Source organism: Acomys russatus, chromosome 19 (genome assembly GCF_903995435.1).
Source record: "Acomys russatus chromosome 19, mAcoRus1.1, whole genome shotgun sequence".
Lineage (NCBI taxonomy): Eukaryota > Metazoa > Chordata > Mammalia > Rodentia > Muridae > Acomys > Acomys russatus.
This window is the reverse complement of record NC_067155.1, coordinates 38,534,839-38,558,269: the sequence shown is the minus strand read 5'-3', so window position 1 is coordinate 38,558,269 and position 23,431 is coordinate 38,534,839. Positions and strand designations below refer to the sequence as shown.

Here is a 23,431-nt window from a genome sequence, read left to right as displayed (position 1 = left end):
TTACTAGCCATCTACTCTTCTTGGGAGTTTCTACTTTTTTTCCCTAGAACTTTCAGGTGTGATATTACGTTGCTAGTATGGGATTGCTCTACTTTCTTTATAAAGGCACTTAGTGCTATGAACCTTCCTCTTATCACTGCTATTATTGTATCCCGTAAGTTTTGGTATGTTATGCAGTCAGTTTAATTGAATTCTAGAAAGTTTTTAAGTTCTCTTTTTATTTCATCCCTTAGCCAATTGTCATTGAGTAGGGAGTTTTTCAGTTTCCATGAGTCTGTAGGCTTCAGTTGTTTCTTTTGTTGTTGAATCCTAGCTTTAATCCATGGTGGTCTGATAAAATGGAAGGGATTATTTTGATTTTCTTGTATTTGTTGATGTTTGCTTTGTGACCATGTGCAACCAGCTGAGATCGCTTTTGTTGGATAGGTCCTTTGCCCTTTGGTTTCTGTTCCTTCTTTGGTCTTCTGGTCATTGTGGCCTGATGTTTTGGCAGCTGGAATGACCTCTGTTCCAGCAGGAAGTATTCACTCAAGTTGGGGAGTGAGATAGGGTCATGGGGAGTGCATAGGGGATTGAAGATAGTGGGAGAACACATGAGAGAGTGGAATATGTCCATGAATGGGCAGCCTATCTTTACTTCTAGCAGCTGACATGTTGTCTGCCCCAGCAATTAATCTTTACTTGAGTTGATCTACCTGTTCTTTTAGTTGCTGTGGTCTGTTCTTTTGGCAGACATGACCTGCACTTGTTCTTCTCACTGACATGGCCTGCACCAAAGTTGGTGACAGAAGAACAGCAGTGGGGATTGGCAGTGGGGCAAAGCAATGAGGAAGGGAACAGTGGCACCCAATTGTATCATTCCCATCTGAACCAAGGGCACAGGAGTGTTCTGAGGGAAGGTGTGCCTCTTACTTGTTCTTCATATCAGCCCTGAAAGACTTCTTAGTCCTAAGGTCATCCTTCCATCCTGTCCTGTGTAATTTCTAAGATCTCACTTGTAGGAGCTCTTCTATGAGGAAGTGGTGTGAGTTGCAGGTGACAGTGACAATCTCTATCCAGGGATATATGTGATTCCATGTTTCTGAGATAGTTATTTCTGCCTGTAAATTTACCATCAGTTAAGTCATCAATGAAAAGCATAATATTAGGGTATAATTAGAGAGATGTTTGTAAGTTCCTAAACCTTTCAACTCAGGTAAACAACATTTTGAGATGTATAACCTAATGAGTGCTGCATGTTGACACAATTCTATGTATTTCACAATTTTACCATCCCCTGCTTTCTAGAAGACTGAACTTTTGCTACCCCTGCCAAGTTAATAGTGTACTTTGAGATGACTTAACCCTAATACCCTACTGTGTACTCATTCTGTTTGTTTAACCTAGTTAAAGAGACAATGTCACAAACAACTCTGCTGCCTTTGGTTTCCAATGAAACAAGCTTTTTACAGCCCAAGGTAATGCTCAAGGTTAATCCTAAATTACATATTCTTCCATGCTCTTGTCTCAGAGTAATGCATGTATGTATTGGTGGTTTCTGGTAATCATGTGCTGAAAGCATTCAATAGTTTGGAAGTAACCCATGTAACAAACATCTACCATGTATATTGTAAACCACATTTAGATATAGCTTGATAGTATATCCTTATCATACCTTCTGTTTTTCTGAGTGTTTCAGGGTATGTTGGTGGGCAATAAACTAATTCTCTTCTTGTAAAACTCTGTTAAATATTTCCAAAGGAATCCACCATCTGACACCTCTGACTCTGTACCGTCCTTTGGATCATCTTCCCCTACTTGAGGTACCTTGTCTGGCTTCAGTGGAAGAGGTTGTACTTAGTCCTGCTTTGACTTGAGGTACCAGACAGGGTGGGTTGGTACTCCTTTGGGGCCTCATCTTCTCTGAGAAGAAAATGAGGGGGAAGTGAGGGAAGGGAGGTGTGAGCGTAGGACTAGGAGGAGAGGATAGAAAAGGCTGGGATCAGGCTGTAAAGTGATTAAATAAATAAATAATCTATCATTGATTTCCCATGGCATAGTTCATGTGATGCTCAGAAATTAAAGTGCAAATATTCATTTAAGACAAGTAATAATGCCTAAAGAGTTGCAGCCACAGAATTACAGATAGACCATCACATAACACAGTCAGAGGGAAGGCACAGGAAGAAAAGTAGAAGAAGCAAGTGTAGGCTTTGTCTTGGTCAAACTAATCCAAGAAGGAAATACTAACACATTTTGGGGTTTCTGAGGGTATCTTTAATGCATTTAATTGACACAGGGATTGGGAATATATAATTGAGCAATTTCCAGATTATTCCCTTAATAAATGCACTGTGTAAAGGGGAATATTGATGAAAATCATCAATGATGGAAAAAAGACAAGAGTAGTGCAAGAGAAACTTTGGTTTATGAGGGGAATAGGTGATTTTTACTGCAATATTGTTTATGAAACATAATTTGCCTTCTATGATACCAGAGATTCCAGAGAAAGAAAACACATGTGTTAAGATTTATACATGTGGCTTTTGTACAAAGATTCAATGTGTTTTAAAGTGAAGACAGCCACAGAAAGAACGCAAACTTAAAGTCATCTACTCTATGGCATTACTGATTAACAACAATGACCTCTGGTTTTGCTAAGAACATTGGCTTAGTTCATTATTTTCCTAGAGAAAATTAACTATGGAGAAGTCAAAATGTGGGTTAGCATGAACTGAAGTGAACTGTCAACTGTTTCCCTACCATGATAGATGATACACAGTCTTTCTACTGGTCAGCGTTACTGCTCCACCTCCTTTCCTGGCACATAAGTAATGCAGATAGGCATCTCAGATTCACAACTGGTCTCAGAAGAAGAACTCAACCTTTACCTGATTTCCTGAAGGAAAAACAAAAACCAATGGACACGATTCCAAACTTTTCTACGGCATCATGGGCTCTGCTGTTTACAATCCTGCTGCTCCTCTACCTGTAAGTACTAATTGGCTGGGCTCCTCTGCTTTGTGCTGCTGTAGTTGGCATGAGTGGCAGGTTTGTTCCCTATTGGAGAACCAAAAGTTATTACACAGTGGACATCGATGCCACTGCAGCTGAACACGTTTCTGGTGTAAAACAAACCATTGCTCTCACTGTAGTTTTTAGCCAAATGTTATAAGCTCTTGTTAAAGTACCAATGTTGTGTGATGATCAGGAGCAGGCTTAAAGTGATTACAACCAGCTGCTTTTCTAGTTTCTTTCCATCCTGTCACATCGAGATAAGAAGGTCTGCAGGTTCCAGAACTAACTGTGTGGGATTGTACGCTTCAGAAGTTAATGATGGCTTAAACTCATGCCTGCTTGCCCAATGTGTTGTCACAGAGATTGCTGGATTACCAAGAGTTAGTCAACTACGTGCCTGTGACTGATCATCTCAGTAGAGAAAGCTGCCATTGTACTTTCTAGGGGGGAACAGGACAGAGAAATGATGCTTTGTGTAGTTCATCCCCTCATGATTTAATCTGGAAAACACATGGTGCTGTTTGGCTTTTGTTGGGAAAATGAGACAGAACATTATATGTCCTCAGCAGGGCACCACCGACAGATGAATACGGACATTCCTCCAGTGTCCACCTTGGAGAAACAAGAGTTCATGAGTGTATTGCAGGAATTTGTTTGAAATGTTACTTGTAGGATAATTACTGGCTTAAAGGCATCTGCAGCCTCAAAACTCCACATCTGAACAGATGATGACTCTCAAAAACTATATCTTTAGGAAACATACTTATTATTATCTTCACATGAATATTCTGCCTATATGTGTGGATATGTTTTACATGCATTCTAGATGTCCACAGATGTTAAAGTGCTCTGGATTTCCAAGAACTGGAATTACAAACAAGTATGAGAAATCATGTGGTTACTAGAAAGTATATCTGGGGCCTTGCCAAGAGAAATAAATGCTCTGTTTTTTAATAATTTGATTTTTAAAAATTCATTCAATTTACATGCTGATTGTAGCCACCTCCCCCTCTTGTCTCCTAATCCCGTCCTCCCATCTTCCCTCCCTCTTCTCTTCCCTGCCTCCTCTAGCCCACAAAAAGGGGAAGCCATACTCCTTTGCCATCTGACCTCAGCCTTAGCAGTCTTGTCAGGGCTGCCTGCATCTTCTTCCTCTATGGCCTGGCAAGGCAATCCTAACGGGAGGAAGTGCTTGACAGAGCCTATGTCAGAGACATCCTTTGCTCCCCTGCTCCCCTGCTCCCCATATTAGGGGACCCACCTGGAGACAGAGCTGCCTATTGACTACATCTGAGCAGGAGGTCTAGGTTCTGTCCATTGATGGCCTTTATTTGGTGCATCAGTCTCCACAGGTCCTCTGGGCCCAGATATTTTGGCTCTGCTAGTCTCCTTGTGGAGCTCCTGTCCCCTTTGGGTCCTTCTGTCTTCAAACACTTCCATATGACTACCTGTGCTCTGCCCAAAGTTGGGCTGTGAATCTCAGCATCGCTTTGATTCTCTGCTAGGTGGAGACTTTCAGAGGACATCTGTGTTAGGGTCCTGTCCTGTTCTTCAACTGCTTATGGTATCTATTCTGTTTGCCATTCTGAATGCAGATTAAGCATCCTCCCTAGAGTTCTCTTTGTTTTGTAGCTTCTTTAGGTCTGTGGGTTGTAATACGGTTATCTTGTATTATATGGTTAATATTCACTTATACATGATTATATACCATGAATCTTTCTGGGTCTGGGTTGACTCATAGCAGATTTATTCATAATAGCCAAAATCTGGAAACAACCTAGATGTCCTTAAACCAAAGAACGGATAAAGAATTTGTGGCACATTTACACAATGTAAAAATACTCAGCTATTAAAAACAAAGAAATCATGAAAATTACAGGAATATTGATGGGAGTAGGGCAGATCATCCTGAGTGAGGCATCTTACAGCCCGAAATCTGCATCTTGGATGCTATGTACAATTTTCAGACTGTCAGAAAGGAAAGGACAGACAGTCTTGTCAGGAGACTTTTCTGGTTGGCTGAGCAAACTGACTGTTCACTGCTTATATAACATTCAGGAGGGATCTCGTGAATCTTCATTTTAGGGTATTCACATTGGTGAGTTTTGTTTACTTCGTAACTTGGGTGATCTGCTCAGTAATGTTCAAACTTAACTTTATAAAGTTTTATTACATAGTAACTATAGGACTCAAATCATCAAGAATTAACCTGAGTTTATAACAATTATTGTTATGCATTTTTGTCTTAAGTTCCACCTACCTATCACCTTACTGGAAAGCCAATTATTTCTCAATATTTGTACCCAAGGAGAAAGAAATCATTATGTATTTATATACTGGTTATACATTTTCATAAGTGAGGACATATGTGAATATATATATATATATGCATGTACATGTGTGAATATGTATATTTAAGTATATATGTGATAAGTGTTTGTATTTACGTATGTGCACAGATATACATATGTCTGTACCTGTTATGGTGTTGGTATGTCTTTTACAAACCCATGATCCAGTCTTTTCCTCCATGTTTTAGTTATGGGACCTCTTCACACGGACTTTTTAAGAAGCTAGGGATTCCTGGACCTAAACCTCTGCCTTTTGTTGGATCGATGCTTGAATACAGGAGAGTGAGTGATCTTGAATTTCCTCCTTTGTTTCTTGTGACCATGTCATTTGCACCAGTATCAGTGTCAGTCTATCAGTGCAAATGACCATTGGGATAAAATGCTAAGGTTTTCACATAGATCATTGCCAGCCAACTCTCATGTTTTTTGACACAATGTTTGGGGCCTCAAAATTGTTTGTGGTCCCAGGACCTGATGCCAAAACCTGATGAATAGGATTTTGGTGCATCAGATTTAGGTATTTTCAGTAAAAATTCCAGAAAAAGTATAGTTATATCAATTGAGTATTTGAAGAAAACACATATCAAGGCTACTGAGTGGCAACTCAACATATATAAGCACACACATGTATGTATACATACATATGTATATGTACATAGTCATATATATGCAAAATCATACACATAAAAATGCACACATAGACTGACAAATTCACATGTAATTTGGCCAATGAATTTACACAGACTTTGTGGGTGTTTTCTAAAAAGTATCAGTCCTAGACTGTCATTCCTAAGCTCGTGCTCAGGAAACCAGCGTCAGTGCCTGTGTGCAGATTTAACTCTTGGAAGATTTCTTTTTCCAAATGCTCCTGTCTTCTTTGTCAGGCCATAAATCTTCGAAACCATGGGTTATTGCTTAATTTCCTAAGGATTCCCTATTTTTGCCTAATATGAAAAAGCAATAATTTCCCCTTTCATTTTAAAGATACTTTCTTTATTCGATATCTTTTGAAAAACACTTTTTGCACTTGTTTTGGGTTGGGTTTTAACCTTAGTTTGACTTGTACATGCCTGCTTACACACACACACACCACCCTGGATGCATGTCTGCTTGTATATACACACACACATACACTACATACATGCATACATACATACATACACACACATACAGAGAGAGAGAGAGAGAGAGAGAGGAAAAAAAACCTCATCCCGGATGCATGCCTGCTTGTACACACACACACACACACACACACACACACACACACACACACACACACTATCCTGATGACTCTGAATTTACGAATCATGTAAGGAGTTTCAATTGCATGTAAATCTTGAAAATAAACGAAGGTGCTTATATAATTTTTGGACTATACTAAACTATGCATGTGATATAAATTAAAATGTCTACTGCGCAGAAAAAAAAATAAAGAGTGTTATTTAAACAACACTGGTCTCAAGCTTGGTGTGCAGATGGTGACCTTAGATTCCTGTATCTACTTGTTCCTCTCTTGTGTGCACAACAATATCTTTTTTGTGGTTTTTGTTTGTTTGTTTTCTAAGACACGGTTTCTTTGTATAGCCTTGGCTGTCCTGGACTCTCTTTGTAAACCAGTCTGGCCCCGACCTCACAGAAATCCTCCTTTCTCTGCTCCCTGAGTGCTGGTATTAAAAACATGTGCCACTAATTTTGGGATTTCTTTGTTTTTAATAGCTGAGTAGTATTCTATATTGTAAATGTACCATAGTTTCATTATCCATTCTTCAACTGAGGGACACTTAGGCTGTTTCCAGGTTCTGGCTATTATGAATAAGGCTGCTATGAACATGGTTGAGCATATGTCCTTATTGTGTGGTGATGCATCTTCTGGGTATATTCCAAGTTGTGGCATAGCTGGGTCTTGAGGAAGCTGAAATCCCAGTTTTCTGAGGAGGTGTCAGATAGATTTCCAGAGTGGTTGTACAAGTTTGCATTACCACCAGCAATGAGGAGTGCTCTTCTTTCTCCACAACTGCGCCAGCATATGTTGTCACTTGAATTTTTGATCTTAGCCATTCTAATGGGTGTAAGATGGAATCTCAGAGTCATTTTGATTTGAATTTCTCTGATGATTAAAGATGTTGAGCATTTCTTTAAGTGTTTCTCAGCCATTTGATATTCCTCTGTTGATAATTCTCTGTTTAGTACTGAGCCCCATTTCTTTATTGAGAAATCTGTGGACAAATGGATGGAACTCGAAATGATCATACTGATTGAGTTAACCCAGAGGCAGAAAGATTCACATGGCATATACTCACTTATAATTGGGCACTAGCCCAAAAGGCATGTCCCATGAAATTCTTCACTTACCGGGAGATTAGTATAGTGGTGAGGACATCCTACTGGGACTCTAGAAAAGAGAAATATAGGAGAATGGGGAAATAGAAGGATCCAGTGGGACCTCGAAACCTACAAGAAGAAATCATGATGGGTGGATTGGGGCCCAGGGGAGTGTACCCAAACTACTGTACTAACCAGGGGCAATACAAGTTGTAAACATCAAACCCCTACTGTGATCTAGCCAATGTACAGGACATTCTTCACAGTTATGTGGAGAGTGGGGACTGACTCTGACATGAACTCTGGTGCCCCATATTTGACCACTTCCCCTTGGTGGGGATGCCTGGTGGCACTCAAAGAAAGAATAAGCAGGCTACCAAGATGAGACATGATAGCCTATGACCATATACTGTGGGAGGAGGTGCCCCTCATTCATAGACCTAGGGGAGGGGAATAGGGTGAGAGTTGGACAGAGTGTGGAACAGGAGGATACAAGTGAATGGATAACAATTGAGATGTAATCTGAATAAAATAATTTTTAAAATGAAGGAAAAAACTAAAGGCATGTGCCACCATGCCCAACTCCCACTACAATATCATAACTATACAGTTAATTATATGGAGTTGGGTATCAATCCTAGGTCTTTGCTTATGCTATGCTGACCATAAACCATAGGAATAAAGATCTCTAGAATTGAGGTAGTCACAGAGAAGACCGAGGATGAAGAAAAAAAGAAGACAGTTGGGACTGGGTGTGCTTCCTACACTTGTTCTTCATAAATCCACCACTTGGCCCTCATAGGTGGAATGCTGCTTTTAAACTTTCACCTATATGGTCTTACGTTGTTTAATTTACAGAACCTTCTTCAGAGAACCAAGCTTATGGTTTTTGTGAGAGCGCAAACTATTTTTCTAAGCACTTTAGTGCACTGTAGAGGAATGAAAATGTAGAAGGAAATCAAGCCTATAAAGGAAAAGTGAGTGCTCCTTAGACTCTCTCAGCTACTCTGTCCTCCTTTCCTTTTCAATGTGGTCCCCAAGGCTGCGTGTTTTTATATATTTATCATAGCAGTGCTCATTATCGAGGATTTCTTCTATACTTGAAAGATCCCAAATGGCAAAATTGTGCCATGTGGAGGGTGAGGACCAGAGATGAGAATTAAAGAAGGCAGACTGGTGAGACTTGGAGTCATGCATACTTTGTTGACATTTACCAAACACTTTCATTAAGCAGCAAAGCTTCTAACATGCTATTTGAAGGTGGAAATGGCAAAGGTACACAGAGAGATAAATTGAGCTATGTTGGCAAAGAGAACACAGGACACCTCAGACAGAGCTGGACTGAGGATTCTAACCATAACACAGGGAAAAGTCTGACTCCAGTAAACTGCAACTTTGACTCCTTTGAGGATAACCTCCATCCCTAGACTGGACCTTGTCAAGTCTGCTCCTAGACAAGGCTTCAGAACTCATGTTTTCATGTCCTTTCATCATGGCCTGTGAGAAAGCCTTGCATATGCCTACCTCTCTATATGAGGCAGACACTTTCCAGGCTAAGCTCTATCACCTAGCCAGAGACCTAATTTCACACAGCTCATTCACAATGCAGAAGATTAATTTCAGTCAATAGGTGATTGTACAGCATGGCCAAAGGCCCAGGCTTGATTCTAGCACCATATGAATTGGGTGTGGTGGCACACACCTGTAATCCCAGCTCTTGGCAAGTAAAATCAGAAGGATTGGGATTTCAGGATCACCCTAAGGATGCACAGACAGTTTGAAGCCATGGCAAGTTACAAGGGACTCTGTCCCCCAAAATATAATCACCACTTAGTCACATAGTATATGATTTTTCCTTGCATTACAAGTGAGAAGTCAAAGTATTAAATTTTATGTTTCCTCAAAAAACCCAGAATAGCTAAAACAATCTTGTACAATAAAAGGTGCTCCGGAGGAATCTCCATACCTGATTTCAAACTGTACTATAAAGCAATAGTAATTAAAACAGCATGGTACTGGCACAGTAACAGGCTGGTTGATCAGTGGAATCGAATCGAAGACCCAGAGATGAATCCACACACATATGGTCACTTGATTTTTGACAAAGAAGCCAAATCCATTCAATGGAAAAAGGATAGCATCTTCAACAAATGGTGCTGGTCTAACTGGAGGTCTATGTGTAAAAAAATGAAACTGGACCCATATTTGTCACCTTGCACAAAACTCAAATCCAAGTGGATTAAAGACCTCAACATAAAACCAGAGACACTAAGCCACTTAGAGGAAAAAGTGGGAAAGAGCCTGGAACATATTGGCACAGGAGACAACTTCCTGAACAGAACACCAACGGCCCAGGCCTTAATGTCAACCATTAATAAATGGGACCTCATGAGGCTGAGAAGCTTCTGTAAGGCAGGAGACACTGTCAAGAGAACAAAGCGACAGCCTGCAGACTGGGAAAAAAATCTTCACCAACCCCACATCTGACAAAGGTCTAATATCCAAAATATATAAAGAACTCAAGAAATTAAACACCACCAAACCGAATAACCCAATTGAGAAATGGGGCTTGGAACTAAACAGAGAATTCTCAACAGAGGAGTATCAAATGGCTGAGAAACACTTAAAGAAATGCTCAACCTCCTTAGTCATTAGGGAAATGCAAATCAAAACAACTCTGAGATTCCATCTTACACCCATCAGAATGGCTAAGATCAAAAATTCAAGCGACACCACATGCTGGCGAGGATGTGGGGAGAGAGGAACACTCCTTCATTGCTGGTGGGAATGCAAACTAGTACAGCCACTTTGGAAATCTATCTGGTGCTATCTCAGAAAAATGGGAATAGGGCTTCCTCAAGACCCAGCTATTCCACTCCTTGGAATATACCCAGAAGATGCTCCAGCACACAACAAGAAAATTTGCTCAACCATGTTCATAGCAGCCTTATTCATAATAGCCAGAACATGGAAACAGCCTAAGTGTCCCTCAGTAGAAGAGTGGATAAAGAAACTGTGGTACATATACACTATGGAATACTACACAGCTATTAAAAACAAGGAATTCCCGAAATTTGTGGATAAATGGATTGAGCTAGAAATGATCATAATGAGTGAGTTAACCCAGAAGCAGAAAGAATCAAATGGTATATACTCACTTATATCTGCATACTAGCCCAAGGGGCATGTCCCACGAAAGCCTTCACTTACCAGGAAACTGGGACAGAGGGGAAGGCATCCTATTGGGACTCTAAATGAGAGACGCATGGGAGAATAGCAAAATAAAAGGATACAGAGGGTCCTAGAAACCTACAAGTAGAACAATGTGATAGGCAGATTTGGGCCTAGGGGTCCCACTCAAACTAAGGCACCAGCCAAGGACAATACAGGAGGTAAACTTTAAACCCCTTTCCAGATCTAGCCAATGATCAGAATATTCTCCACAGTTGAGTGGAGAGTGTGATATGACTTTCTTACGTACTCTGGTGCCTCACATTTGACCATGTCCCCTGGAGTGGGAGACCTGGTGGCACTCAGAGGAAGGACAGCAGGTAGCCAAGAAGAGACTTGATACCCTATGAGAATATACAGGGGGAGGTAATCCCCCTCAGGAACAGTCATAGGGGAGGGGAATAATGGGAAAATGGGGCGGCGGGAGGAATGGTAGGATACAAGGGATGGGATAAACATTGAGATGTAACAAGAATAAATTAATAAATAAAAAAATTTTATGTTTCCTCTTTGTAAGTTGATACCTTCTTATCTTTTCATGTTGAGCATGAACACTAAAATGTCAATCTATTTTGTCTACATTACTCTTAAGTTAATATTACCAATGACACTTATATAAATGTTATATATTATGGGAATAAATGATATCTTGAATGTACTGATCACACTATAATTTTAGAGTAGCCATCAGCTGAGTGAAAGGGTCAGTAAGCAAGAAGCAAATAGATATTACACATTTTTGGGAGTTCTCCTGACTCATTTGTCTCAGGAACCCAAGGAGTAGAAAACACAGTGTTTCAGGATTTCGGAGTCAAAACACAATAAAAAATAATAACTCAGGAAAGAAACAAATATGTCATTAAAATAAAAATGATTTTTTGCAATGCACAATATTTTGACAAAAGAAATCATGAATATCCTTACATCCCATTGTCAAGTATTTCCTGAGTTTTCTTCTTTCTCCTCGAAGACCTTTTAACTGCTAGTTAGAGAGGTTAAAGTAATGAGCCAGAAGAAAACATTTTCCTATCTTCGTGAGTCAAAATTTTTGAATGTAACCTCATATCTATTACATCTAATCTCTATTAACAGAAAACATCTATCTAGACACAAAGATACCTTAATCCCTAAACATCTAGGCTTAAGTGTGACACTCAACTATTTGGTCATCAACCCTTTAAGAGACTTGAGAAGGAGTAAAATACCTAAGTAAACAAGAAGTGCAGGTTAGCAGCTTGTTAATATAATAATAATAATAATAATAATAATAATAATAATAATAATAATAATAATAATAATAATACAGTAGAAGCCAGAATACTATGTGGAGGAATGCTGAGTGAATGTATCAACCATCAATAAAGCACTGCTTAGCCAATCAGCTAGGCAGAAGGACAGGAAGTGGAAGGTGGTACTTCCTGGAGGGGAGGAGAAATTTTGATGGTTTGGGGAGGACAGGGGAGAGTTGACTAAGACAGGGAGAGAAATGACCCTGAGATCATCATAGTGGCAAGTACTTGGGGTATAAGTAAGTTATGAAGTTTAGAGTAGTTTCTTTAGTTTACAGGAAGATTTGTATCAGTTTAGGTTTCTGCCCAGTGTAGAGCTGACAGACTAAAAGCACACTTTGGTCTCCCTGTGTTAATTATTGTGTAGACCAAATGATGCAAATTTAACATAACACACTATGAATATAACATGAATCCAATTCCTCAGTGATTTGTGGTTCTTTTGCTCTATGTAGTTTATTTTATATAGGTGTGATAATATAAATGCATATTTAAAAACAAAAAAAAACTAATAAAAAAGAAAAAATATAATGAGCCTGGTGTCCTGGTATTTGATTAACTTGTTTCCCAGTTTGTGGCCAATATATATAGAATAATAATGACTTCTAATTTTATTTCTCTCCCCAGGGTGTACGGAAATTTGATGTAGAATGTCAAAAAAAGTTTGGGGATGTGTGGGGGTGAGTATTCTGGAAAAATCTATCAGGCACACCGTCCTGATGTGACACCAAGCTACATGAGGACTTTGTCAGCCCAGAGTTACTTACGACATAATTGTGTACTTTAACGTGTCTGAAAACATGTCCTGCCAAAGACTGCATATATCAGTTTATTTGTGACCCCCCAGTCTGAAAGTCTGAGAATATGGCGGCTGATGATTTGTCTGAATCCTTTGATGATGTACAACTAGTCTTCCTCTCTCTGAGGTTCTGTAAGAGATCTTGATGCCATTTTCCTTAATTAGGTCTCCTTAAATTGTGTGAAATGCATTATTTCAGGCACATAAAATATGTGCTTTTATTCAGGAGGGTGTCTCCTCATAGTGATTCACATTTTGGTAAAAGTAAATTTTTTAAAAATGCAGTAAACAGACAGTTTTCAAATACAAGCTGGAGGAAAATCAGATATGAGGATTTATCACTGTTTTCTGTTAAATTAGTGTGTTGATATACTATGAATTTTATTTTTATTACTTGAGATTATAATATAATAGCAGCATTTCTCCATTTCCTTTTTCTCCTCAATATTACCCATAAGTTCTTCCTTGCTCTCTTTCAAATGTGTGTTATCTGTATTCATTAATTGTGGTTACACAAATATGTGTATATGCAAGTATATATTCCCAAGTACAACCCTTACAGTCTACATATATGTACGTAATTTTTCAGTGGTGATCATTTGGTATTAGATAACCAGTAGGTGTGCTCTTACCCAGGGAAGAGTGGTTCTCTCATTCCCAAGGTTTCTTTGTTGCTTTTAGTTCTTTTAGTAGGCTTTATGTATTGTTCTTGTAACCAGGTATCAGTATATCCAGGTGGCCCTGGAAGTTGTTAAATTGTTATAAACCCTAGGTTGGCCTAACTCACTGTCTTCCATGTCTGACAAATGTCTTAGAGGTCTGTAACACTGCACTTGGCTGAATTGTCTATTTCTGTTCACTTTTCGTTTGTTTACACTTGATAATGGGCAATGGATCTATAACAGGAATGTATATAGATATATCCTTTCACCACATACTTTCAAGAACAGGGATTGGATGTGTTACAACATGTTGTTGCCTTCTTGGGTTGTTTCATTCATTAGTTTATGATTTTTTTCTAAGTCAACAATAGCAGATGCTCCCTTTCAGAGCTGCTGGAGGTTTGGAAAGAGCATGGGAAGGAGAGATATCAATGTATTGCCTGCTACAAGTAATATGGAGGAAGTTCTGCTGCTTCTTCTCCTCTCATCCACCATGAAAATACACAGTACTACTTATAGGGACTGCTTCCATGGCCAATAAGAGCCATGTGACCCAATGTCAAGAGCTCACTGTGATACATATATTTAGTTGTGTCAAAGGAATTGCTTTTTGCAACAGTATTGTTTCAGTATTAAAGTTTTGACTTTAGGGCCTGGAGCGATGGATTAGCAGTGCAGAGCACTTGATATTCTTCCAGAAGACTCACAATTTTGTTCGCAGGACTTACCTGGCAGCTCAAAACCCAGGGGATCCAAAACTTCTTCAGACATCTGAGTGCTTCTGGGTGCACATTATATACATATAGATAATCAGGGGTATGCACAAACATGAAAAATAAGGATATAAAATAGAGTTTATCTTTACCTTTAAACACAATATATTTTAGCATAGAAATATTTTTTGTTATTAAGTATTTGTATTGAAATAGACCAGGTCATGCTATTGTACAACTTAGGTAGGAGTTCATTAGCAATATGTAGTTCAAGCACCCTGAATAGTGAAATATTTTAATCATTGAACTGAACTCTTTATGATACATGGATTGCAGGCAACGTCTACTCCTAAGCATCCAAGGCTTCCTGCCTAACCAAAAGATTTTAATTTTTAGTAAAAAGGAATGGTGGCTTTTAAGTCAATACTATGTTCCTCATTGTCATGGAAATAGTTACAGAAGAATGATTCATCATCACTTCACTGTCCTCCCAAATATGTTTGGAACCATAGCTCTTAGGAATAAATACTTGCAGTGGAATGAACCATCAAGATGAACATATGAACAAACACAATTTGCAGAGGCAGACTGAAAGCCCTTCCTTACTTAGGCTCCATTTGACGGGGAGAGCATTGTGGATGAGACGAAATTAGAAACAAATATCTGATGAACTGGGCAACAAAATGCCTGTCAAGGGCTGCACACTGAAGGGCCATCTACCTTTGGCTCTCTTCTTGGGTCACCAGATTACTTCATTGTTGTCCTATGTTTAATTTCATTGTGCTCCTATCCTTAAATAACTGTATTTATTGTTTGTCTAATTATGGACTAATTTTCTTACTATCTTTGGCCCTGGAATATAAAAGCCTAAAATTCAGTGTCATCTGAACTCTGATTTGCATATTGGCAATTTGGACTTTCTCACTGTTTCTCCGACCTTCATGGATAGCTTAAAATAATTACCATCTGTTCTGCCCTTTCATCTTGGTAGTTGCTGGGTGTTTCAGCTTTCTTGTATTATGTTTTCCTCTCAAAGGCTAATAAAAATTTCCACAAGCTTAAATTATGAAGAATAGCACAATTTCTTCCCATGTGTTTATGGGAACTCTCAGGTATATCGGATACTTAATGTTAGCCCTAACTGGTGTGCATTTGGAGAGCTATTATGTTGCCATATTTTTCATTATTGGCTGGGTTATGTTAGTCTTCATTTCCTTGCCTAACCTAATTAGTGGTTTATGTAGTTAGAAAGCCTAAGTTGAACTAGAAGTGATTGTTGCTGTACAAGAGGTAACATCAGCATCATCAAAGTTTAAGCATCTTTGTTTTCCCAATGCAGGCTATATGAAGGACTGCACCCTGTTCTGGTCATTACAAAACCAGACATGATCAGGGAAGTGCTAGTGAAGAATTGTTATTCTGTCTTCACAAATCGGCGAGTATGTATTTCCATTTTGATTTGTTCTGTTTTGGTTTTGGCTGTCCTGGACTCAGTTTGTAGGCCAGGCTGCCCTTGAATCCACAGAAATCAGCCTGTCTCTGCCTCCTTGAGTGCTCAGATTACAGGAATGAGTCACTGCACCTGGTGTATTGTTATTTTTAACATGTGAACAATATATATACTGAATAGGTCATATTTAGAAATATATGCATATACATATGACAATTTTAGAAAATTGGCCATATGTATGAAAGAGATCAAGAAGGTGTGTATGGGAGGCTTTGTGAAAAATGGGGAGGGAAGAATGTAATATAATTGTAAAAAATGAAAATGTGAGCATTCATTTAAAAATTACATTATGAATGGCTAGGGAAACCAGCTCATTGATGTAGTGCTTACCTGGCATGCACTGAATCTGGGTTTCAATATACACAGCAGTAAAACAAAAAAGCAAAAGAAAACCCACACACATTATCATTATTACAGATTCATTATAAGTTTCCAACAATGTACAAGGAAGTACTACATACTCTTCATGCTGTTTTTGAGGGGAGACCTAAACCTTTCACAAGGAGAAATTTTCAGAATTCAGTGATAAAGGAATAACGTCTTTAATTAATTCTCAGTTATTGCCTCTAACTATTGCTTAAAGAGGCCAAGACAGAGTCAAGAAAATATTTGTGGCTTATATAGGGTTAGGCATTGTCATATTATTTTGGTCATCTTAGATTGTCTTTGTTATCCCAATCTTAAAGGATGTTTTCAACAGAGCTAGGCAAGCTTTGCAGAAGCCAAAATATGCATGGTTCAGGCTAAGATAGGGTTACCTTCAGTAAACAGAGCTTGCTGTCCAAGTGGGTATTGGTGGTGGTCACTTTGCATTGGAGAAAAGAAAATGCAACCCATTTCAGGAGAGAGAAGGTCCAAGCAGGTTCTTCGAGCAGAAGTCTTCAGTTTGTGTTAGCCCTGTGGTCTCAGGCTTGGGACAGTTTTTTTTACTCTGTTTCTTTATCCCTGTAACATCTCATATTCACTAAGGAAGCTTGAAAATCATAATTAATGTTAAGGTTGGTAGTTTTCCTTTCTCCTTCAGTGTGTTCTAAGATACTTATTTAATTATTTGTTAGTGAATTTAAGGCTTTATTCATAAGTGTTAGTGCTTGTATTCAAACTCAGGTTTGTCTGACAGATAATTAATATTACTCAAATAAGTGTATTTCTTTGGAGAGAGGGTTCTTCTGTATAGCCTTGACTGCACTGGATTCACTTTGTAGACAAGTCTAGCCTTGAATTCACAAAGATCCATCTGACTCTGCTTCCTGGGGTACTGGGATTACAGTTGTGCACGACCATGCCTGGCAAAATAAGTGCGTTCTTGTATGAACCACTTAGAAGTATAATTTTGTAAAATTTTAAATAACTTTTTTCTCTTTCCCATGCCCATTACACCCTCAAAAGCCCACAGATTTATCTTCTTCCTTTTTTGAGACAAGGTCTCACTCTATGCCTTGACCATCCTTTAACCCACTATTTGGATCATGATGACTGCAGATTCACAGAAATATGCCCACCTCTGTCTCCCAAGTGTTAGAATGGAAAGTTTATTTCTCCAGGCCCATTCATGGTGTCATTTAATTCACTGCATATAAATATAGATGAAGACACATAAGGACAACCTGCTGAGTCAACTCAGTGCTGTGTGTATGTGTAAGTTTTTAGAGATGACAAATTGGCATCGAACAATCCGTCAGAGTGTTCATCCTGGGAGAAAACTAATTCCTCCTCTCCCAGCTGTTGTTAATTGCCTTTAGCTCTTCATCTAGGGGTGTGCTCCATGAGATTTCCCCCATGAGAGCTGTTGTTGGAATTGTTCAGGTCCTGTATAGGCAACTGAGTTGTCATCTTTTATGGGCGTAGCTTCCATGGTCTAGCTAGAGGGCACAATTTCAGAGAAGAGTTCCTTGTTCTCTGTCTCTTACAGTATTTCTGGTTCCTTTTCTGCTATGTTTCCTTAGCTTTATGTGTAAAAGTTGTGTTGCATACATATCATTTGTGGAGAGGAATGTCATGGTGAGTTGATCTCTTCTTTTTGACTACTTCTAGGTTTATATAATATCCTCTTTGTGTTTCAATTCAATCTTCTTGATAAGGAGAAACATCTACACTTACCTTTAGATATAAAGATAGTTTCTACAAGACAGTTAACCATCCTGGTTTAGAAGAGTGGCCAAATTAGGCTCATCTGTATCAACAATAATCTCATTAGTATTGAGCTAGGTTTTTAGTACTAGTAGTCAATTCCCTCCTTTAAGAAGGCATAGAGGCCAACTAGATACCTGTTGGTTATATCCTAAGTGCCACTTTTGCACCTTTAGGAATAATTTGAAACAATAGTCCTTGTTCTGATTCATAGGCATCTTAACTAAGTAGGACTATTGATTGTTTCCTTCCACTATCAGTTTGCACATAACCATCTGGGACTAGGAAAGTGAGTCCTCCTGATTTGAAGTCAGTTATGGCTCAAATTCTCTGAGTCTTTTGTCTAAATAACATAGTATGTTCAGCAATGTGGAATCATCTTTAACCTCTGGGAGGCAACCAAAAAACAGCAAAGGGCTATATGTTTGTGGAGTCTCTTGATATTCCTTGACCAAAAGCTCAAAGGAATATTCTCATGGCTGGTACTAGACTCTTACTCTTGGAAATATTATCACCACAAGTGTCATGAGTTTGCTTAATGTATATATGCACGTACACTCACAAACATTATCATATCATATACAGTGTAATGATGAGAAAATATACAGTACTAATTCCTTAGGCCTCTACCATGTATTCTTGGTGCTCTTTAGCCCTCCTCTCTCCATCTCCTTTTGTATTCTCATTCCTCTCCTTTCCCCAATGGAAAGCCCCTCCTCATCGTTTTCCATTTCCCTTCCATATTACCTATATTCTGCTATTTTCGTTTCAGGAATTCCTCCTATCATGTTATCTTTTTACTTTCTGTGGTTTCCCTGTTGTATAGCCATATTTAAAGGTTTGAAACTGGTAACCACAGATGAAAAAGAGCATGTGGTATTTGTGTTTCTTGGTGTGGGTTTTCTCATTCATTATGATATTTTCTAGTTCCATTCATTTACCTGCCCTTGCTGTAGCCTATTTTGATGCACTTTAACTGAATATTTATGGAGACACTAGCATGAAAAGCTATGTGAAGGAAGTATTGGCTGTTTTATACATGGGTTACAACTATGTAGATAACCAGTCCCATGGAGGGCAAAATCTCTTTTTCTTTGTATTGTAGCCTTTTGGTCCAGGTGGAATTATGAAAAAAGGTATTGTAAGAGCAAAGAACGAAGAATGGAAAAGAATTCGAACATTGCTGACTCCAACCTTCAGCAGTGGCAAACTGAAGGAGGTAAGAAAATGAAGGGATTTTCTTTGGAAATAAAATAGATACCGTCTGAGAACAGAGAAGGGTAACACCATACTCTTCGAAGAGATGCTCCTTAGAGTGTTATATTACTAAATATGGTCTTTGTCCTTTGTAGGTCTAACACACGCCCCATAAAAGGTGACTGTCTTTTCATAATGTCAATGTCTTGTTTTTGAGATGCAGAGCTTCATATTCACAACAGACTATGCTGTGTTTTGTGCTTAGATGTTTCCCATCATCCAAGAGTATGGAGATATGCTGGTGAAAAATATGAGCCGAGAAGCAGAGAAAGGCAAGCCTGTTGATATGAAAGAGTGAGTAGTGGTGCATTCATTTTCTGGGGGTTCTGTAACCCATCTTGAGATATACTCTAGGTATCTAATTTTCCAAGTGTTAAATTATCCCAGATTCAGAGTAAATGAGGGGTGTGGTGTTACCCTGTTGTGAACTGTTTTAGAAAGGGGTAATTCCCAAAATACCTTCATAGAAAAGTCTTCCCCTCTGAGCACAAGAGACTAAATTAGGTTATCTGTGTCATCTTGTAAATTCTAGAAGACAAAATATATAGACTAGAAAGAATACAATCTTAGGATTTCTGCAGTTGTGGAGAATGCACGCTGTAGGAAGTGGTTTTATCTGGTACGAACTGAGGTAGTTGGTTTGACCTATAGTGTTACATCTTGAAACACTGAAAGACCTAAAACTTTAGTTTTTTCCCAAGGTATTTACAAAAAGCAAAACACACCAAAATTCTCTCCCCTCTTATCAAACTCAGAAGCAAGAAGGTTCTGGAAATGAGGTGGATAGTAAAAAGTATTGTCTCTTAATGACACCAGAGTGGTAAGCTCAAGCTGTTCTGGGTATATTGGACACAAATTGTCACATTGTTCCTATATACCAAAAACTTGGTGAGTCTATATTTCTATTTTAACCAGAAATATTTCAAATTTTTATACTACACAGAGATGATTCCCTCAGGGCAACACAGTTTTTGAGATTTTGGGAAGTGTCCATGCGATAAGAGGACAATGCAGGGGCTTTGTGGATACACACTAACTCCCCTGTCTCCCTTCTCAGCATCTTTGGGGCCTACAGCATGGATGTTATCACTAGCACCTCATTTGGAGTGAAGGTGGATTCCCTCAACAACCCTCAGGATCCCTTTGTGAAAAATACCAGGAAGCTGATAGCACTTGACTTTTTCAATCCATTGTTTTTCTCTATAGGTATGTAGGGTATTTTTCAAATATATCAAAAATTATTAGAGTATTGCTTTTTGCCTATGATATTATTGGATACGTAATGATGTCCCCAAATTCCACCAGAGAACTCCTATAGTTGAAAACACCTTCAGCCAGGTGGCTGGATAGAAGATTAATTTAAAAAACCCAATAGCCCTCCTGTTTACAAATAACAAATGGGCTGAGAAAGATATTAGGGAAACAAAACCATTCCAAAAGCCACAAACCACTAGGGTATTTTGGTGTAACTCTAAACAAGGAAGTGAAAAATTTTCATGAGAAACCCTTCAAGTATATGAAGAAAGAAAGTGAAGAAGATATTAAAAGATGGAAAGAGCATCCATGTGCATGTATTGGAAGGATCAACAAAGTAAAAGTAGCTGTCTTACCAAAAGCAATCTACAGATTCAATGCAATTTCCATCAAAATATAAACACAATTTTTTTCAATGTATTGAATATATTTTAAAATGAGTACTGAGTGACATTTCAGAAAACCAGACCCTAGGAAAGAAACTTTGTCAATTTACCAAATTCAGAAGCCAGAATTCAATAAGAACTTTCAATCTGATAAGCAGTCACATATCTCCATTTATCCCTCCTACACTTTTGAAAGTTCTCTTGTCTAACATTCTGCCTTAATCTAGAAAGCAGAAGCTATGTATGTACTTTATCTGAAGTAAGAACAACTACGCCCTAAATAAGATTTTGAATGATTGATCTGAGGACAATCCACAGTGTATCCTGCGTGATCAAGGTGTGTGTCTTACAGTTCGACACTTCAGCTTTCCTCTGTCTATTCACTGTTCTCTCCTACACTAGGATTTCTATATTTTAAGGCTTTGAAGATATACTGGAGAGGGCTTGCTAGTCTGGATATATAAGTCAAATTATAAATGCAAACAGCCATGTAATTTCAATATAGAAATACAGCAAGGTGGGCTTCTTGCTTATAAAATACCCACTGAGCTTTCCAGGGAGAACTACCCTCCCTGAGGAACCTGTCCTTTTCACAGCTACTCATCGCACCAGGCTAATGCTGTGCCATAACTCTTAGCCATACCACCAGAAAGATGTGGCATCCTGTTCACCAAAGCAAACTGAGACAATATGGAGAGACATACATATTTCCTTCCCAGAGAACATCTCTGTCATCTGCCCATTGGCCAATACCACTCTCAGCAAAGGATGTGGGTATTTACTGTCCCTGATAAACACAATTTTTACTGACCTTGAAAGAACAGTTCTCAATTTCATAAGGAAAACCAAAATACCCAGAGTATCAAGAACAATCTTGTATGATAAACGATCTTCAGGAGTTTTTTCCATTCCTGATTTCAAAATGTACTATAGAACAATAGTAATAAAAACTGCATGGTACTGGCATATAAACAGAATGGTTCATAAATGGAATTGAATCAAAGACTCAGAAATAAACCCACATACCTATGGACACTTCATTTTTTTACAAAGAAGCCAAAACATACTGTGGAAAAAGTGTCTTCAACACATGGTGCTGGCCTAACTTGGATGTCTACATGTAGAAAATTGGAAACAGATCTGTATTTATCACCACCCTACACAAGACTAAGTACAACTGGATTAAGGACCTCAACATGAATCCAGATACAATTTTTTTTCTTCTAAATCTATTACAATAAAAATTTGGGAAGAGCCTCAAACTCATTGGCATCTTCCTGAACAGAACACCAATAGTTCAGGCTCTAAGATCAACAATTAATAAATGGGATCTCATGAACCGGAAAAGCTTCTGTAAGGCAGAGGACACTCTCAAAAGAACAAAGCAACAGCCCATAGACTGGGAAAAGATCTCCACCAACTTTCTATCTCACCAAGGGCTAATATCCAAATATATAAAGAATTTAGGAAATTAAACACCACCCAACCAAGTAATCCAACTTAAAAAATGGGGTACAGGCCTAAAGAGAATTCTCAACAGAGGAATACCAAATGGATGAAAAACACTTAAAGAAATGCTCAACATGGAATGGGATAACCATTGAGATGAACAAGAATAAATTAATAAAAAGTTAAAAAAAAAAAAAGAAATGCTCAACTTTCCTAATCATCATGGAAATGCAAATCAAAATGACTCTGAGGTTTCATCTTACACATGTTAGAATGGTAAGATAAAAAACTCAGGGCCAACACATGCTGTCAAGGATGTGGAGAAAAGAGAACACTCCTCCATGGCTGGTGGGAGTGAAATCTTGTACAACCATTTTGGAAATCAATCTGGTGCTCTCTCAGAAAGTTGGGAATAGTGCTACCCCAAGACCCAGTTATTCCACTCCTGGGCATACACCTGAAAGATGCTCTACCATACAAGGTCATTTGTTCAACTATGTTCATAGCATCCTTATTCATAATAGCCAGAATCTGGAAACAACCTTGATGTCCCTCTATGGAAGCAGGGATAAAGAAACTGTGGTACATTTACACAATGCATGGGATACTACTCAGCTATTAAAAACTAGGAGACCTTGAAATTTGGAGGCAAATGGATAGAACTAGAAAAGATCATCCTGAGTGAGGCAGCCCAGACCCCCAAAGACATGCAAGGTATGTATTTACTTATTAACTCAACACACATGTCTTCTAAGAGACTCCATCTAGAAGGGCATTGGGACAGATGCCAGGAATGGAAACCTGAACCCTAGAAGAGCACTGACAGTGGTATGGAAGAATGGGGGGGGGATGGAAAGAGCTGGAAGGTTCAGTGTCCATACAGGGAGACAATCAAGGGTGATAGAACTGGACCCAAGGGGGCCTACACAAACTCAAACACCAGCCAAGGACAATACGTACAGAGAATGAATTGTCCATATATAGCCAATGGGCAGATCACTCTTCATGGTGGGGGGAATGGAGGGAGCGGGCACTACATAAATTTAACTATCTGATTGTATTCTACTTTTTAATTTTTATT

The 23,431-nt window shown here is 38.7% G+C and overlaps 1 protein-coding gene across 1 annotated transcript in view; it reads left to right on the top strand.

The window, feature by feature from the left end:
• The first annotated feature begins 2,804 nt into the window (after positions 1 to 2,804).
• The window catches only part of LOC127202553 (cytochrome P450 3A24-like), a 32,955-nt gene continuing 12,328 nt past the window's right edge, over positions 2,805 to 23,431 (top strand). Inside the window, exons 1-7 of the mRNA XM_051161196.1 lie at positions 2,805 to 2,970; positions 5,537 to 5,630; positions 12,818 to 12,870; positions 15,704 to 15,803; positions 19,110 to 19,223; positions 19,467 to 19,555; positions 20,319 to 20,467. Of these exons, the coding sequence (XP_051017153.1) occupies positions 2,900 to 2,970; positions 5,537 to 5,630; positions 12,818 to 12,870; positions 15,704 to 15,803; positions 19,110 to 19,223; positions 19,467 to 19,555; positions 20,319 to 20,467 (670 nt within the window). The 5' untranslated portion in view covers positions 2,805 to 2,899. The remainder of the gene's footprint in view (positions 2,971 to 5,536; positions 5,631 to 12,817; positions 12,871 to 15,703; positions 15,804 to 19,109; positions 19,224 to 19,466; positions 19,556 to 20,318; positions 20,468 to 23,431) is intronic.